Source organism: Mustela nivalis (genome assembly GCF_964662115.1).
Source record: "Mustela nivalis genome assembly, chromosome: 19".
Classification (NCBI taxonomy): domain Eukaryota; kingdom Metazoa; phylum Chordata; class Mammalia; order Carnivora; family Mustelidae; genus Mustela; species Mustela nivalis.
The window spans coordinates 2997227-3015189 of NC_139038.1; the positions used below are offsets into that span (position 1 = coordinate 2997227).

General features: G+C 45.4%; 1 protein-coding gene across 4 annotated transcripts in view; it reads left to right on the plus strand.

The window, feature by feature from the left end:
* The window catches only part of SDK1 (sidekick cell adhesion molecule 1), an 869284-nt gene that overhangs the window by 706386 nt on the left and 144935 nt on the right, over positions 1-17963 (plus strand). For 3 of the 4 annotated variants that reach the window (XM_082714190.1, XM_082714191.1, XM_082714189.1), the window contains exons 18-19: positions 12840-12955; positions 14697-14889. In XM_082714190.1, the coding sequence (XP_082570316.1) occupies positions 12840-12955; positions 14697-14889 (309 nt within the window). Of the gene's footprint in view, positions 1-8682; positions 8907-12839; positions 12956-14696; positions 14890-17963 lie in introns of those variants that run through there. The other variant, XM_082714192.1, reaches the window with a different exon arrangement.

Here is a 17963-nt window from a genome sequence, read left to right on the forward strand (position 1 = left end):
TACTACATAAAATGTTTAAATAGTTGAAACACTCTGTATACAAAAAAAAAAAGCAAGGAGGGAAAAAAAAAGCAAATTCTATCCTACACAAGTTGTTATTAGCTGTATATTAAGCTCTACCTTAAGAGTTTCTAAAATAGAGAAGAAAAAAGACCTGTAAGCAAGAGAAAGAAGTCAAGAAATAAGAAAAGAGAATTAACAGAAGTGCAAATGAGCCTTAGCCACATGAAAAAATGCTCACTTTTGCCAAAATAAGAGGAGCACAAAGAGAAACTACACAGAGACACCATTTCTCACTTATCGTTTTGGCAAAAATGTGAAAATTTGACAGTATTCCGTGATAAGGCCTGAAACAGGCACTCTTGCTCCCTGCTGCTGGGAAGGCAACAAGACACAAACAGAGGCAGGTCCGGCAGCAGAGGGCGGTGGATGCCACCTTTTGCGGGAGGACGTCCGAAGAGGAACAGGTCTGCATGGTCTCAAAGCATCTCCCCCCAAAATGCATACAACTGACAGGGGGAAAGGGATAACTCTATGGAGGGGAAACTTGGCAGCGGGGGTTTCATCCCCAGCAACAGGACAGAACAAAATCGTGCACCAGAGAGAGGACTCCACCAAAGAACAGAGCACTAGCTCTGTGCTCCTCCTGGCTAAGACACATGGCTGGAACATAGTCGAGAAGAAACACCAGACATAAATGGGGCCCAGATTACACAGCAGATTAGTCTGAAATACCCCGAAATGCCCAGGCCATGAAAGTCAAGGAAGAATTGAGCAACTGCTCCAGCTTGAAGACTGAAGAGACGTGAATTGAAAGCAGCGCGGAATCTGGCCAGGCTCCTTACCGGAGAGGAGAAATTTGGGGTTAGAGGCAGTCCTGACTTTCTGGGTTCTGCGGCTCCCTGTGGTCAGGTGGTGAATGTCTTTTTTTAGGAATTACACACCACGGGTTTTGGGGGACGAGGGGCATACCTTGGTAGCTCACCATCAAACAGTTTCAAAAAAAAAAGTCTTCATATAATTTCAGATTCTTTGTAAGTTTCACATATTTCAAAATGAAAATTATCTGTCTCATCTTAAAATACTGCTCATTCCTTTTCATTTTCTACCCAAAACTGGAGAACTTCTAATGCCGCTAACTGGCAAGACCGTCTACCCCCGACCTGTGGGAACTTACTCCAATGAGACACATGTCAACAAATGGGAAGATCGGAAGGCCCATCCAGGAGACTGTCCAGCGCAGCCCTGGAGGTTCCATGAGAACCAGACCTACCAAAATGTCCATCACCACGGTCGTAGCGGGACAAAGCCCGGCTCATAAACCATCACACAGCTGTCAGGAAGGAACTCGGGCATTCCTAGAACAGCCCCTGGGGGGAAAGGGAACACAAATAGAAATCAGGCTTCTCATCAACTTCAAGCCCATGTATCTATTTGATCTGTTTATGAAACTAAATTAACTTTAAAACATTTAGAAAAGAAATTCTAGGGCCACCTGCATGGCTCAGTCAGTTAGGCATCTCCCTTCAGCTCAGGTCATGATCTCGGGGTCCTGGGATCGAGTCCGAATTTGGGCTTCCTGCTCAACGGGGAGTCCGCTTCTCCCTGTCACTGTCCCTCTGTGCTTTCCCTCTCTTGCTCTTGCTCTCGCAAATAAATAAATAAAATCTTAAAAAAAAAAAAAAAGAAGTTCTAAAAAAATGAAAGGCAATTTTTAAAAAAATATAGTATAAGTGTATTTCAAATTGGTGGCATAACCAAATAGAAAGCAATTACTTCAAGTCTGTTTAAACCATGATCATTTGACAGTGTGTCCCTAGCAGGATATAATCCAAGCATAAAAACAAAAACCGGAGGGGAAAAAAAAGGCTAAAATTGGGAACTGAGATTTTTGCCAGAGTTGAAACTCTGCATTTGAATTAATAGTATGATGACTTTATCTGAAAAAAACAAAAAGGATTTTTTAAAAAGGTCTAGAAATTGGAACCAACCCAGGAGCACTGAGCTTCCAAGGAACCACAAAAATAAACAAGCTTTCTTGGATAAGTCAATGGATGGTTCCAGGTCAGGTCTCTGGCAGGTAATACGTAAGAGAAGCCTGCGAGATCTTGACCTCTGAAAAAGCAAAGAAACCATTGAATGCCAGTGAGGGCTTGTCGGAAAGACTCATGCCCACCTAGAGAGGCTCCCACTAGTTAAAGTTGGGAACCTGTGAAAATCAACGCTAGTAATAATTACAGTAAAGTGGAAAGCTTCAAATACATTTCAGCCCATGGATTCATAACAGTATTGTTTTTAAGCCTCATTGGTCACCTTTGGATAACGTAACAGAAACTATTATATGCTGAATTTGTGTAAACCTTCCCAATCATAACTCTCAAGATCTATAGTAAGATACTTGACCTTGATTGGTGAACGTCATGGCCTTAGTGTCTGGTTTTGTTCTTGAGATGGCTCTGTTCAGACCGCGTGCAGGTTTTAACCTCTTCAAGTACGTGGAAGTTACCACTGACAAGAAAGTACTTGTACAAGTAGCTGATCACATGCTTGAAGATTATTTACTACCTTTTCCCCAGTTAGGAGAAACCTCTTCCTTGCCGTTAACCGGAATGCAGATAATTCAGCCTCCTTAAATGGCACTTTACGAGTATAATGTTCCCCTAGGTTAACAGCTTTTCCTTTTATTTCCTTGACAGACATAATGTTGAATGTTTTTTTGTGATGAGGTGAATGGATTGGATTCTGAGCAAATGTTTTTCATAGCAAGTATTTCAAAATAATGGGTGTTTCTATGAATCTACACAGGTGTTGTTGTCAGTCTTAATATTTTGCCTTCAGAGTTCAAACAGTGACTCCTTAGAATTATAAAATCCATTCTCTTCCCACGAGTGCACAGTTAACTCCATAGCCAAGCTGAGTTTCTGCTTTGACCCTCTTTGGGTCAGGATGCTTCCACAAGGTCTTAGCAGTTCTCTATCCACAGTTCTCTGTCCACTCGGGTGCTCAGAAATATCAGTTAGTGGGGCACCTGGGTGGCTCCATCGGTTAAGCATCTGCCTTTGGTTCAGGTTGTGATCCCAGGGTCCTGGGATTGAGCCCCGCATCCCAGGTCCCTGCTCAGCAGCACGTCTGCTTCTCCCTCTCCCTCTGTCCCTACCCCCGTCCACTTATGTGCTCACTCTCGCTCACTCTGCTCGCTCTCACATAGATAAATAATATTTTTAAAAAGCTTGTCAGTTAACTCAGCCACTGTTAGTACCAATAACTCCTGCTTCCACAAATCTTCATCGTGACACCCAGTCTCCAAAACCGATAACAAAAGTGAACAATACAGTTCACACATCCTTGGGAGGGTCTGCTTTCCAACAGTCCATAGGCTTCCATCTGAACTTGAAGTAGGAAACGGGGTGGGGGGGACACCTGGGCAGCTCAGTCCGTTAAGCAACCGACTCTTGATTTCGGCCCAGGTCATGATCTCAGCGTCCTGGGATCAAACCCCAGATCCAGCTCCGCGCTCAGCAGGAGAGTCTGCTTATGGATTCTCTCCCTCTCCCCCTCCCCCTCCTCTCTCTCTAAAATAAATAAATCTAAAAAAAAAAAAAAGAATAGGAAACAAAATTCCCATTTTTCGAGTGATGCTATCAGAAGACCAACAGCTGGCACGTCAGGTGGCCCAGAGACACACTTAGTCCAGATCATTATTTCCGAAAAGTCTGCATCACGGGCAGACGAATACTGGTAGTTCTAACCTCACCTGACATGTAGCATTATCTACAGTCCCTCAAAAGAAATCTTTTGTCAAAAGGGATGCCTTTCTTTTTTTTTTTTTTTGTCTTTCACCAAACAGTAACAAAAAAAAAGGTCTTGGATATTACTAGATTTACCATTCCGATAGCATCATTTAATGAGGAGTCTGAGGCCACAGGCCACCTCTTACTGAGGAGAACTTCCCTGTGAATAAAACAATGGACTTCTTATATCTGAGGCTTTTCGGATTGAATGTGGCAGTAAAATCTTTATACCGTGCTGTTGGCTTTGGTATGCAAAACTTATAACTCTGTTCTTTGACGCCTTGTTTATTCCCAACATCCATTTAGCGTTTGGCTATTTCATCCTTCCTAGTGTGTCTGGAGTGGTGTCTGCTGCGGTGCCCCCATCCCGATCAGTTGCTCTGGGGGGCCTGCCTGCCCTCCCCCAGCGCTGGAACAGGGCCAGCTCAGGGCTCACTGCTGTGACCGCCCCCCCCCCAAGAACAGCCCGTTGCCTCCCCCAGGGCTCCCTGCCCCGCCAAAGGCCAGTCTGTGGCTAATGGCGCTACTGTGGGCGTGGGAAAACCCAGTCCCTCGGACTCAAGTGAGGACACCTAGAAGGCCTCAACTGAGGCCTTGCCAGCCGGCCTCTCGCAGAGCATCTTCTCCTGAGCTCTCCTGGCCTCCCCACTTCCTTCTGAGGGCATCTCCAGAACCCCCGTAGAGCTGATCCAGGAAATGCTTCACGAGCAGGAGGCTCGGTCTAACACAGGTGTGCATTTTTACAACATAAGGAACGTTCTCAGCATTTCTTTTGAGAGTAAGTCAGAGCGTCATGCTTCAATAACCTTCCCAGTAAGTTTATCCCTGCATCGTCTGACGTGTCGTCCACACAGCTCCCCACCACGTTCCTCAGAAGGGGTTTCTGTCCTGTCTGCCGTGCCCACCAGCCCCAGGCGTGTCACCGACAGTTTCTGTGCCGGTCCGGCAATGTGGAGGATCCCGCAGCAGCGAGAGGAGTGTTGGCCTTAGCTCTCAGGAGCCGGTCATTGTAGCCGGCCTCTTGTCCTCAACCTGATACGGTTGTAACCAAACTCGTAAATACCCCTCCTTCCTATTTTGTAGCTACAGCCAATTTCCCACTTCTAGTCTTTTCTGGATAGGATCAGGGCTGGCGTGATCTGCCTGGGATCCTCGCTCACTTCATCCCCTTCCTTTGCCATCAAAGACTGACTTCAGGCTGAAGAAGATGATCTGAGCACACAGACTTCAGTCTCAGATCATCGCCTTGACATTCCCCGGGTAGAAAATTCTTTTACTCTCTGACGTGGTGTACCTGATGACTCCTTTTATTTCTGAGTTTTTTTGAGAGAGAGAAAGTGAGCACAAGTAGCAGGGTTGAAGGGGGCAGGGCGCAAAAGGAGAGGGAGAAGCAGACTCCCCGCTGAGCAGAGAGCCTGATGCGGGACTTGATCCTAGGACCCTGGGATCATGACCTGAGTCAAAGGCAGACATTTAACCAACTGAGCCACCCAGCCATCCCCAGTGGCCCCCTTTAATCAGAACATTGTTCATTATGTCTCTATAAATACAAAATAGTATCAATAATATAGACATAAATAATTTTAATAAGTACTTATATATTTAAATATAAAGTGCCTACAGTGGACTGTGGGCCCCAATGACTTCAGAAATCAACTTTTCAAAAAGTTCGTTTGCATGCATTTTTTAAAATTAACATATAAGGTATCATTTGCCCCAGGGGTACAGGTCTGTGAATCATCAGGTTTACACATTTCACAGCACTCACCATAGCACATACCCTCCCCCATGTCCATCACCCAGACACCCTCTCCCTACTCCCCCACCCCCACAGCCACCCTCAGTTTGTTTCATGAGATTAAGAGGGTCCTGTGGTCTGTCTCCCTCCCGATCCCACCTTGTTTCATATTTTTCCCTCCTTACCCACCACAATCCCCTGACCTGCCTCTCAAATTCCTCATAGTAGAGATCATATGATGATTGTCTTTTCTTGATTGACTTATTTCGCTCAGCATAATACCTTCTAGTTCCATCCACCTCATTGCAAATAGCAAGATTTCATCTCCCTTGATGACTCCGTGGTATTCCATTGTATATATAGAACACACTTTCTTTATCCATTCCTCTGTTGATGGACATCTAGGTTCTTTCCGTAGTTTGGCTATTGTGGACACTGCTGCTATAAACATTCAGGTGCATATGGCCCTTCAGATCCCTACATTTGTATCTTTAGAGTAAATACCCAGAAGTGCAATTGCTGGGTCATAGGGTAGCTCTATTTTCAACTTTTTGAGGAACCTCCATTCTGTTTTCCTAAGTGGCTGCACCAGCTTGCATTTCCACCAACAGTGCAGGAGGGTTCCCCTTTCTCCGTGTCCTTGCCAACACCTGTCATTTCCTGACTTGTTATTTTTGGCCATTCTGACCAATGTGAGGTGGTATCTCACTGTGGTTTTGATCTATGTTTCCCTGATGCCAAGTGATGTTGAGCACTTTCTCATGTGTCTGTTGGCCATTTGGATGTCGTCTTTGCCAAAATGTCTGTTCATGTCTTCCACCCATTTCTTGGTTGGATTATTTGTTCTTTGGGTGCTACATGTATTCTTAAGAAGTTTTGCAGATGAATTTTTTGAGTGAAAAAAATCCAAAAAAAGGGAAGCATCCACTAGGCAATATTGACACATTCGTTTCTATTTGATTAAAGACCTGAAATTTTGAAAAATTCATGACCTATAAATATTAATTATGTACTCTCTGATCCCAAATATTTCAAAAAGTCAATTATTTGAAGCTGTAAAACTCTGTCGTCCTCTTTAATGAGTTGATTTATTTAGGTAGCTTATTATTTTAAAAATTTTTATATTTCGAAACCCAGGATTCGTGTTGAAATCTATCAAGAATCAGATCTTGCTGAATTTACATGAGTAGCCAGGAAGAAGGGAAAGGGAGGAGGAAGAAGGAAGTCTTTAAAAAATCCTTCCTATCTTTCCAGGGAACACCTAACACCAGGAAATAACCATAATTGCGCACACCCTCTGTGTGTGCCGGGGTGAAAATGAACATGGAAGTGAACTTGAGAAGATGGGCTGATGGGGATGTCAGGGACGGCGCTGTGCACTTTGCTGCCCTGGGGCCTCCCTACGGATGCTCGAGGAAAGTCAGTAACACGGACTGGATTCAGAAAGCGTCTAGCAAAGTCACGGCTCATTTTGTGTTTTAAATTTTCATTTATTTATTTGAGAGAGAGACAGTGAGAGAGAGCATGAGAGGCGAGAAGGTCAGAGGGAGAAGCAGACTCCCCATGGAGCTGGGAGCCTGATGCGGGACTTGATCCCAGGACTCCTGGACCGTGACCTGAGCCGAAGGCGGTTGCTTAACCAACTGAGCCACCCAGGTGCCCCTTGTGTTTTAAATAGACTTTATTTTTAGAGCAGTTTTAAGCTCACAGCAAAACTGAGTGGAGGGTGCAAAGATTTCCCGTGTACCCCATACCCCTCTCCACCATGGCTGCCTCCCCATCAGCTTCCCCCAGGATACTGGGTGCATCTGTTACAGTCCAGGAACTCAGCTACACATCACTGGCACCCACGATCCGTAGTTCACATTGGGGTTCACTCTCAGTGTTGTACCCCCTGTGGCTTTTAACAGAAGGGTAATGACATGTGTCCGTGATGAAATCATACACAATAGTTTCCCCTAAAAAATCCTCTGTGCTCTGCCTACCCCCCACCCCCGAAAACTATGGATGCACTACCTCCATAGTTTTGCTTTTTCCAGGATATCCTGTAGTTGGAATCACAAAGCATAGAGACTTTACTTTGGCTCCTCTCACTCATCAATACGTGATGCCTGGGTAAGGTTTTCTTTTCTTTTTTTTTTTTTAATATTTTATTTATTCATTTTTTAAAATTTTTTCAATATATTTATTTTCAGAAAAAAAGCATTTATTATTTTTTCACCACACCCAGTGCTCCATGCAATCCATGCCCTCTATAATACCCACCACCTGGTACCCCAACCTCCCACACCCCCGCCACTTCAAACCTCTCAGATTGTTTTTCAGAGTCCATAGTCTTTCATGGTTCACCTCCCCTTCCAATTTACCCCAACTTCCTTCTCCTCTCTAACACCCCTTGTCCTCCATGTTATTTGTTATGCTCCACAAATAAGTGAAACCATATGATAATTGACTCTCTCTGCTTGACTTATTTCACTGAGCATAATCTCTTCCAGTCCCGTCCATGTTGCTACAAAAGTTGGGTATTCATCCTTTAGGAGCCTGGGTAAGGTTTTCAAATGTAATTTAACAGTTGTAAATTTTCCAGCGGCTGTGAACAATGGCTGATGACAACAAAGAATTGATGGACATGAGCAACTCTGGTGCTGGTATAACCCAGTGGACAGGGCCTCCCTCCTGTTGGTGCCTCCTACGTGCCCATCCCAAGAAATCCCACCTCTGGCCATGGCTTTATCCTGGCCACAGGCTGGCCTGTAACGGATCAGTTCCTGTTCCTAAAACTGCTCACGTGGTTTCTCTCTCCACGTGCCACGGCTGGAAGGTGCCCTTGCGTGCTGGGTGCTGGCTGCTTATGTAACAGAGCTCCTCGTCCTTGGCTGGGAGAATCAAGACAGGGTTTAAGCTGTGTTGAATTTAAAGACTGAGAGCATCCTAGGATCAGTGCAGGGGGAACCATCTAGGAAAAAAAAAAAAAAAAGGATTTTTTATTTTTTTTTAATTTTTTTTTTAAGCAAAAAAAACCCACAAAAGAGCATAACACCACCTGTCACTTTACCAGACCACTTCAAGGCCTGCAGTTAGGGACAAGGAAAGAACTGCACTTTAAATGCTAATTATCTGGGGAGGGAACCGTCCCTAGAGGCCTAATTCAGAGCAGCGGGAGGCGCCCCTCCCTGCTTCCCTGAGCTCTTCTGTGAAGACTGCAGAGAAGTCCCACCTGGGAGCGAGGCTCCTGCCTTTCCTTACAAGAGGAGGGTTCCACGGCCTGCAGTAATTAAGGCCATTCAGCTCTGTGGGGAACACTGCGGAGAAGGATTTCCTGGCTGCAGCTCTTTCTCTCCCTCTAGGGAATTTTTAATTCCATCATCCTTGTATTGGTGAGTCATTTCTGATGACAATAATTAGGGTGACAAGAAGCTGAAATGTGGCTGGGACAACTGGTGATTTTTTTGGACAAAGCCCCAGGTGGGCGAGAGAAAGGAATCTCGGGCTCTAGAACCTGCTTCCCGGGACTTTGGGAAGGAACGCACATCCAGCCCCATGAACTTGGGTGCAGGGGTGCGGCCGGCAGAGCCCTGCTGGCCTCCTGACTTTCCATGACCCCGGGGAATGAGAAGCGAGGACAGAACTGCCTTCTTGACGAGGGGCAGCCCAGCTCCCCGGGGTTTTGCTGAGATGTGGGCGGGCGAAGAGCCGTACTGACGCGATGTGAGGCTGAACAGGCCGACTCAGGCAAGCAGCAGCCCCTCCGCGTGCCCGTTGTGGTGCCAGAAAGAAATGCAGAGCTGCTAGACATCCCCTTAGAGCCGTAGGAGATCATCGCTCAATTTAATTTATGCAAAAATGCCAAGTTTTTAAAAACGTTAGATCAGCGTGGTGTTATCTAGGGACTCTCGCGGCGTCGGATGGGAACGTTTTATGGAATTCTAGAGTCAGTAACTGGGCCCACGAGACCCCAGAAGGAAGCCCGCAAAGAGCGTTGCATTCCTCGGCCCCTGCGGGCACAGCATCTAAGAAAAGAAGCCAAACCCTTCGGAGTGTCCTCCCAGTTCCCCCCCCCCCCCCGGGACTTCTCTTCCCTCTCCCTGAGACAGTTGGAGGTTTACGACAAGCAGCCTTCTCTTAGATGTCTTCGTGCTGGGGGCCTGGAACCGCAGTGAGCCTGGACGGGTGGCTCCTCAGTGCACTGGCAGCTGGGCGGGGCTGGCGGCGGGGGGCGGGGGTGGCCGTGGATCCATGCACAAGTCAGGGCCTCTGCGGGGCAAGCTGCAAGGCTGGGCTGCCCTGGGACTGCAGGGTGCTGTCAGGGTCCCGGCCTTCTTACAGGGCTGCTCCGGGTGCTCCCAGAGAGGCTGGGCCTGGAGCGTAGACGCTTCAGGCTCAGTATGGCCTGGGAGGTATTCTGCTGGTTGGAGGACCCGTGGAGCCTCTGCGCAAGGGGCCCAGACCCAGACATCGCCTCTCGGGGGCAGAAAAACATCAAAGAGCTTAAAGCACTTTTTTTAGAAGTCAGATTCCCAATGATATAATTTACAGAATACGAAAAAAATTCCCCCTTTTTGGTGTACGGTTGGATACAGTTTGATAAACGCACGCCAGCCACAGCCCCAACCGCAATGGAGTTGGGCCATCACTTTCACCCCCAAAATCCCCCTGCGCTGTCCCTCTGTGCCCCCAAGGCGTCATTTTTTTCAGCATGTATTTTTTTCTGTTCTTTTATTTGTAATCTCTTTGTGTCTCCACCTTTAAAGTGAGATCCTTTTAGACACCACACAGCTGGACCTTGCTTCTCATCTGATAGCCCGTCTTTTGTTGGTATGTGTACTGTTTACATGCTACGCGACTTGAAAAATGAGGTTAAAATCTATCGTCTTGCCAGTTGTTTTCTATTTGCTCCCTCTCCTGTTTTCTCCTTTTCCATTCCTTCGGCCTGCCTGCTTCGGGATTAATTAGATATTCCTATATTTACATTATTTTCCCCACTCTTGCCTTATCTTAGATCCCTTTTCCGGACTCGTTTAGTGATTGCTCTGGGGTTTACTATAGATCTCCTCATTGAGTCCCAGTTGATCTTAAAGTTTGTCCCGTGTACGGCGGATGAGCCTGGTCGGTGCCCCGGGGCCTCTCCCCATCTCTCAGGGGTTGGGACCCCTTGTCTCACTCGCACTCCTGCTGCAAGTCCCAGTGGAATGCTACCTTGGTTGCTTCAACAGTCAGCCATATTTGAGAGTGAGTCAAAAATAAGAAATATACTCTACCTACCATCATCTTAGCCATTTCTGGAAATCACCCACTTCCCTGCATAGATGATCAGCCTCGGTGTCCATCTGCTCGCACAAGCCTCCGGTGTTTTTCACAACACAGGTGTGCCGGGAATGAATTCTCTCCGTGTTCGTCTTCCTGAAAATGCCTTTATGACGCTTTTCCAGGACAAGAAGCCTGGGACCGTAGATTTTCCCGTCAGTACTTGAAACATATCACTCTACTGCTCCTGGCTCACTTGGCTTCCGATGAGAAGGCCCTAGTGATTCCCTCCTTTGCGTCTCCGTGGTATTGAACTTGTCTGGGCGTCCGCAGCCTACACACACACTCTGCTCTCCCTGCCGGCCCCCACTGAGCCTCTAGCACTTTGTTAGGAATTTGAGCTGAATTTTCCTTACCCACCTATGCGGTGTCCCCCTGTCCTCTCTCCTGCTCTGTCCCAGGTGAGCCGGCACTCCCACGCTCTCTCCTCCAAGAGGCCCATCTTTTCTCAACATTCACTGGCCCTGCTGACCTCGGCTCTCCTGTGGGCTCAAGAGAGGTTCAGGTTTTATAATTATTAGTTCAGCTTCCTCTTGTTCTTGGATGTCACGTTCATCCCAGGCACTAGGATCCCCTGGCCTTTTTTTTTTTTTTTAATCTACAAAATGCAGAATGGGGAAACGGACCATTTGCTTGGCGACGTGCAGAGGCAGGGGACGGGGGAATATCACAGCCGGAGTCCAGAGCAGATAAGAAGAGAGCATGACTTGAAGTGTACTCTTGAGGGGCTTGGGGGATTTTTTTTGCTTTTTTCACTTTTCACTTCTTTTATGCTTTTTTCACTTCTGCCTAACAAGATGGGAATAATGGAAGGCTTAGCCATCTTTAGCAGGACCATGCTCTGTCCCCATGTGCTCTGTGCCGGGAGACTCTGTGTCATCTTTATTTCTTTACCTGGAGCCCAAGGATCCGTTTGGCTTCTGTGTGTTATTTTTGAAACGAGGCCCTAGAGAACCAAGACCTTCTTTGGCAGAAAGTTGGATCACAGCCCATGGGATGGTCCCCTCTGAGGCCACAGAGGTCCTCGTCCTTCAACAGCTAGCCACAACACATCGTTGCCTTTTTCAAAATACTTTGGATTCCCCATGGTATGCCGTGTACGTCGTCAACCACTGTGTTTGGCACAAGGCAGTACCCAAGGCGACTTCCCACGCCCATTTGCCCCTGTATGACCCGTCTCTAGCCCGCGCACTGTGTTCTCATGGTACAAGAGGGTTTCGTAACAGCAGGCCTTGCTCACTCCATCTTCCCAATGGAGAAGGCCTTTCCCTCTTCAGACATCTGCCCTTTCTTCCAGACCTAGTCCAGGTGCCTCCTCATGGAAGACTTCCGTGCTTTCCTGGGGCAGAGCCAACTGCTCTGTCCTGGGCATCCCCTGCCCCAGAGAGCTGTGTGCTTATTTCTGTTGCATGAGTATCTCCCCAAGATCGCAACTTCTGGAATACAAGCCATTTTGCAAGTGTTTAACTGGTCAATAACAGAAAGACAAAATGGTGGTCCCTGTAACAGACAAAGAGAAATTTAGCCTCCAAATGAATGAACAATCCATATGGGAGAGGATGATTTTTGTTTTTTGTTTTTTGTTTTTCCATATAGAGGATTAATGGACTTGAAACATAGTGGTACCTACTGGGGGAGGGGGTCTCTCAATGAGACCTTGCCTAGATCTCAAACCCTGAGTAACTGAGAAATGAACCGGAGAAAGCTCTCCTTAGCTATTTATCTGGGGATCCCTGAGAAAGCCTCACCCGTGGAATGAGGTGATCCGGTCCACTTTTCCGCCGATGCCTTAAAGAATTCTCCCGCAGAAAATGAGAAATAGCCCCAGTTCTTTTTCTTTGTAATGCCACTATTAGCTTCCAGAAACATTTATCACACTTCCCTGTTCTCAATGCTGTAATGGCCTGTGAATCATGAGTGGCAGCTAAGAGTTTCTTTCTCCTCTCTCCTTCCTACTGGGCCTCCTACTGTTTGTTTTGCCGTCTTCCACGACTGCCTTGGAACAGTGCCTACTGCACCCCCACAGAACGTGCAGACAGAAGCTGTGAATTCCACAACCATCCAATTCCTCTGGAACCCTCCGCCTCAGCAGTTCATCAATGGCATCAACCAGGGATACAAGGTACATGGTTCAGCCCTGGATGGCCATCCTGGTCTGTCACAGTCTTGTGACCAATGAGAAGGCTGCCCACTTCTTATTTTGTGGAGAACCCACCACATAAAATTACCAAGTGTGTTAGCTTTGGTGGTCGGGTGGGGGTGTCACCATTTATCCAAGGTCTTCTCTGCTATGGGTTCAGAAACTCAAATTATTAGTTTTTAAGTGGGTGGTCATACGTAACAGAGCAACTTCTTTTGAGAAAAGCTATCCATTTTTAAATTAGCAGTGGAAAACCTATCTGGGTTGATTGGAACCAGTATTTGTGCAAACCACATCTTCCTGGAGAAGAGACCTCTCCCGGGAGCACCAACTTAGAACAAAGGGCGCTCGATGCAAGGGAATGAGACTTCTAGAAAATGAAGATATTTAGTCCCTCCCCATCTCAACATCAGAGAAAGTTCTGTTCAGTGAATTCAGGGCACCTACCTGGCCTGAATTAGAGCCACAAATTCCCTCTGTCCGACCTCCCTCTGTCCTTAGCTACCAGAATCTCTTACTTTCATAGATGTATTTGGATGCAGTTTCCAAAGGTGTAGTCTGTCTTGCCTTCTAGATCAGCTCCTGGTTGGACTTGGGATCCCATCCTGGTTTTAGCTACAGCATAGTCACTAGTGGTCTGCCTTAACAGGTAAACTCAGGGAAGATCTTTGTGGAAAAAGGACTCCACATGTTCTGCTTGAATTCTTGGTAATTTCAGATTCAAAGAGTATTATTTCCTTAGACACATGGTTCAATTTTTTTTTTCTCCCATTTGGATTCAACTTACAAAAACACTTTTTTGTTTTCACTAGAAAGGCAGAGGTAGCTAAGAATTTGCCCTGCCTTTTCTTTTCCTTTTCAATTCCCCAGAGGAATCTACACTCAGAAGCTTTGTCTGAAAGAAAATCATATTGATCAACCAAGATGATTTTGCCTCCTTGACTTTCCTGTCAAGTCTTATTGGCAAGACCAGAGATTCATTCAATGGCTCAGTGTGGGTTTGATCTATACAAATACGCTTTGTGTCCTGCAGCATGTCAACCTTCAAACCTAATTAACCCGGGAAATGTTTGGTGTCAAAGGAATTAAAAGTCATGCTCATACATAATGTTGCCCAAACGTTAAAATGACTTCCCTTGGAATGCGTACCTGTACTATATTTCTTTAAAATTGGACTCAACCTCCTAAAATTCTTTTCAGAAAACCAGTGTGATAGAAATCGTAAATAATTAAGATTCGTTCCTATTGAATCAGGGGCTTGTCTTTGAGGCAGAGTAGATGCCTACCCGGGGAGGAAAAAAAAATCTGTGTTCATGTTTCGTTGATATTTGTGCTTATGTTTCTTTGTACTGATTAAGTCGAATAAAGATGGTGTTGTCTTTATTGCTTAGTGTTAAAAAAAAGTTACACTCTGGAACATCTTTAAGTGAAGGTTTAAGGAGTGTCTATTATTCCAACATGGGTTAAAGTTAGATATTTTGTTTTTACATACATGTATAAAATATATGTATATGTACATATCTGTGTTCAGTTATCTGTGAGATATTTTTTCAACTCCAGATTTTTTAGCGGCATTATAAAATGTAGGCTTTATGGAGTTTCTTAGTCATGACTTTGCTTTCTTTGACAATACATTAATTACAAACTAAAAATCCTGATAACAGACTCGAGAGTGAAGATGTGCAGTTCAAAAGCATCTCTTTCTCCACGTGTCTCATCACAGCTCCTCGCATGGCCAGCTGAGGTCCCTGAGGCCACCACTGTGGTCACCATTGCGCCAGATTTCCACGGAGTCCACCACGGGTATATAACGAACCTGAAGAAGTTCACGGCGTACTTCACCTCCGTTCTGTGTTTCACCACTCCGGGGGACGGGCCTCCGAGCACGCCTCAGCTCGTCTGGACTCATGAAGACAGTGAGTATAGCTCCACTGTGTGTCTTCTCAACGGTCACAAGTCAGGCGTCAGGGAGGTCCCCACCACCGTCCTATCCCACGCCGGGCCGGGGCTGAGGGGGTCATCAGGAACCTCCATGTCCTCAGAGAGTTTGCAGTCTGCGTGACTGAGGGAGATCAGTCAGTGGGAAGTATTGGTGATGAGCGGCAGGAGGTGGTCTCTGGAACTGGAAGCCAGGCTAACTGAAAGAGCTCAGAGGGCCAGAGAAACAGTCTGGTCTGAGCCATGTGGTCCACCTGTGGTCCTGATGGCCTCTTCTTCCCCCAGATTTCAACTTCCAGTCCCCTTCCCTTCTTCTTCTTCTTTTTTTTTTTTTTTGTTCCAGTATTTTTTTAATTTAAATTTAATTAGTTAACATACAAGGTATTATTGGTTTCAGAGGTAGAGGTCGGTGATTCATCAATCTTATACAACACCCAGTGCACATTGTGCCACATGCACTCCCCTCCTTAATGCCTGTCACCCAGTCAGCCCATCCCCCCACCAGCAAACCTTAGTTTGTTTCATATGATCAAGACTCTCCTATGGTTTCTCTCCCTTGCTGATTTCATCTTGGTTTTTTTTTTTCTTCTCTTCCCCCATGATCCTCTGTTTCATTTCTTAAATTCCTCATACGAGTGAGATCCTATGATAATTGTCTGTCTCTGATTGACTTAGTTAGCTTAGCATAAGACCATCTAGTTCCATCCATGTCATTGCAAATGGCAAGATCTCAGTTTTTTGATGACTGAGTAGCAGTTCATTGTGTGTGAGTGTGTGTGTGTGTGTGTGTGTGTGTGTGTGTGTACACACATACACCAGCTCTTCTTTATCCATTCATTTGTCAATGGACATCTGGACTCTTCCATAGTTTGACTATTATAGATATTGCTGCTATGAATACTGGGGAGCAGGTGCCCCTTCAGATCTCTCCATTTGTATCTTTGGGGTACATCCTTAGTAGTGCAATTGCTGGGTCATAGGGTAGCTCTGTTTTCAACTTTTCAAGAAATCAGTCTGTTCAAGTTGTGAAAAAGTTCAGGTGTATATGTTCAACATTCCCTTATTCCTGCCAGGTCTCTGTGGATTGGTCCTCTGCCAGTCAAATGTTTCTACTCTTGTAGGTTACAGACATCTCATTGTGAGCTGCTTTCAGATTTTCTCTTTGTCTCTGAAATTTGTAAGGCTCACTACTATATGTCAAGGCATTGACCTATTTTTCTTGATTTTGAAGAGGTTCTCTGTGCCTCCTGGACTTGAATGCCCATTTCCTTCCCCAGATTAGGAAAGTTCTCTGCTATAATTTGCTCCAATATATCATCTGCTTCCCTTTCCTCTTCTTCTAGGATCCTAATTATTCTAATATTGTTTCATCTTATGGTATCACTTATCTCTCAAATTCTCCTCTCATGGTTCAGTAGTTGTTTATCTCTCTTTTGCTCAGTTCCTTTGTTCTCCATCATTCGGTCTTCCATATCACTCATTCTCTCTTCTGCCTCATCTCTCCTCACAGTTAGAGCTTCCATTTTTTTATTGCACCTCATTAAGAACCTTTTGATTTTGACTTGACTAGATTTTAGTTCTTTTATTTCTCCAGAAATGGATTCTCTAGTGTCTTCTATGCTTTTCTCCAACCTACCTAGTATCTTTGTAATCATTATTCTGAACTCTAGTTCCAACATCTTACTTAATGCCCATACTGATTAGGTCCTTGGCAGTCGGTACTGCCTCTTGTTCTTTTTTTTGAGGTGAGTTTTTCCATCTTGTAATTCTATCCAGAGAAGAATAGATAAACAAGAGAACAAATACTAAAATGGCAATAATGACCTCAGAAATGTACACTAAACAAATCAGAAGAGACCAGAAACTGAAAGAGAGAGAGAGAGAGACAGAGAGAGGAGAATATGATCAAACATGTGAACAGAACACAGCAATACACTGAGTCCTATGTGTATTTTGGGGTGTTTGTTAGAAAACTATATCCCAACATTATAAATATAACTAAATACATTAAATAAAACTAAATACATTGAAAGGATACAATATAAGTATAAAAATGAAAATTAAAAGACAAAAAAGGAATATAAATAGACAGGTGAAGAGAACAGAACAATACACTATATCCTGAGTGTATTTTGGTCTCTTTGTTAGAAGAAAGTACATCTCAAAATTGTAAGGAAAGAAAAACTTAGATATATATAAAAATAAAATTAAATACAATGAAAGGGTAGAATGTAAGTATAAAAAATGAAAATTAAAAGTGATTTTTTAAAAAGAGTTGATAAAATAAGAAATTGGTTGAGAAAGGAAAGAGAAAAAAATAAAATTATCAGACTAAAAAAATCGTGGGGAAAAAACCATGACTTCTGTGTACTGCTTTCCCTTAGCACTGGAGTTTTATGATTCTCCTTGACCGGTAAACTTGGTCTTGGCTGGATGTTCTTACTGGTCTCCTGGGGGAGGGCCTTACTGCATTGACTCTCAGGTGTCTTTGCCCCTTGTGAATGGCATCACTGTTGCCAGGGACCAGGCTAAGTAGCTCGGGTTTGTATTATGTGGCTTTTGTTTCCGGAAGCCTTTCCATGACGTTCTTGAGGATAAGAATGTACTGGCAGCCTCCCAGTCTCCAGCCCTGGAGCCAACAGCTCGGGGCCCCACTCCTCAGTGAGACATCAGGGAAAAGCAGTCAGTCCCCCACCATGGTCTCTGGACGCACTCCAGGCTCACCTGGCCTGTGACTGAACATGTCTATCTCAGGCACATGACCATGCTTTGAGTCTCCACAACCTGCAGACTCCTGTGGCGCCCACCCACACTGCTCCTCCCCAGGAACAGGGACGGGGGGGTCTTGCTGCGGTCCTGCCACTTACTAGTCCCCTGCTTGGAGTGCGGTCACCCACCTGTGCCACAGTTCCAGTATGAGGCAACCCCAAGTTAAGAACCCCACTCCTGTGCTCACTGACTGCAGGTGGCTTCCCCACTCTGATGCCTGGGAGCTCTGCCACAGTCAGGCACCCCAGGGATCCTGAGACTACACTGTCCTACCTAGAATTCT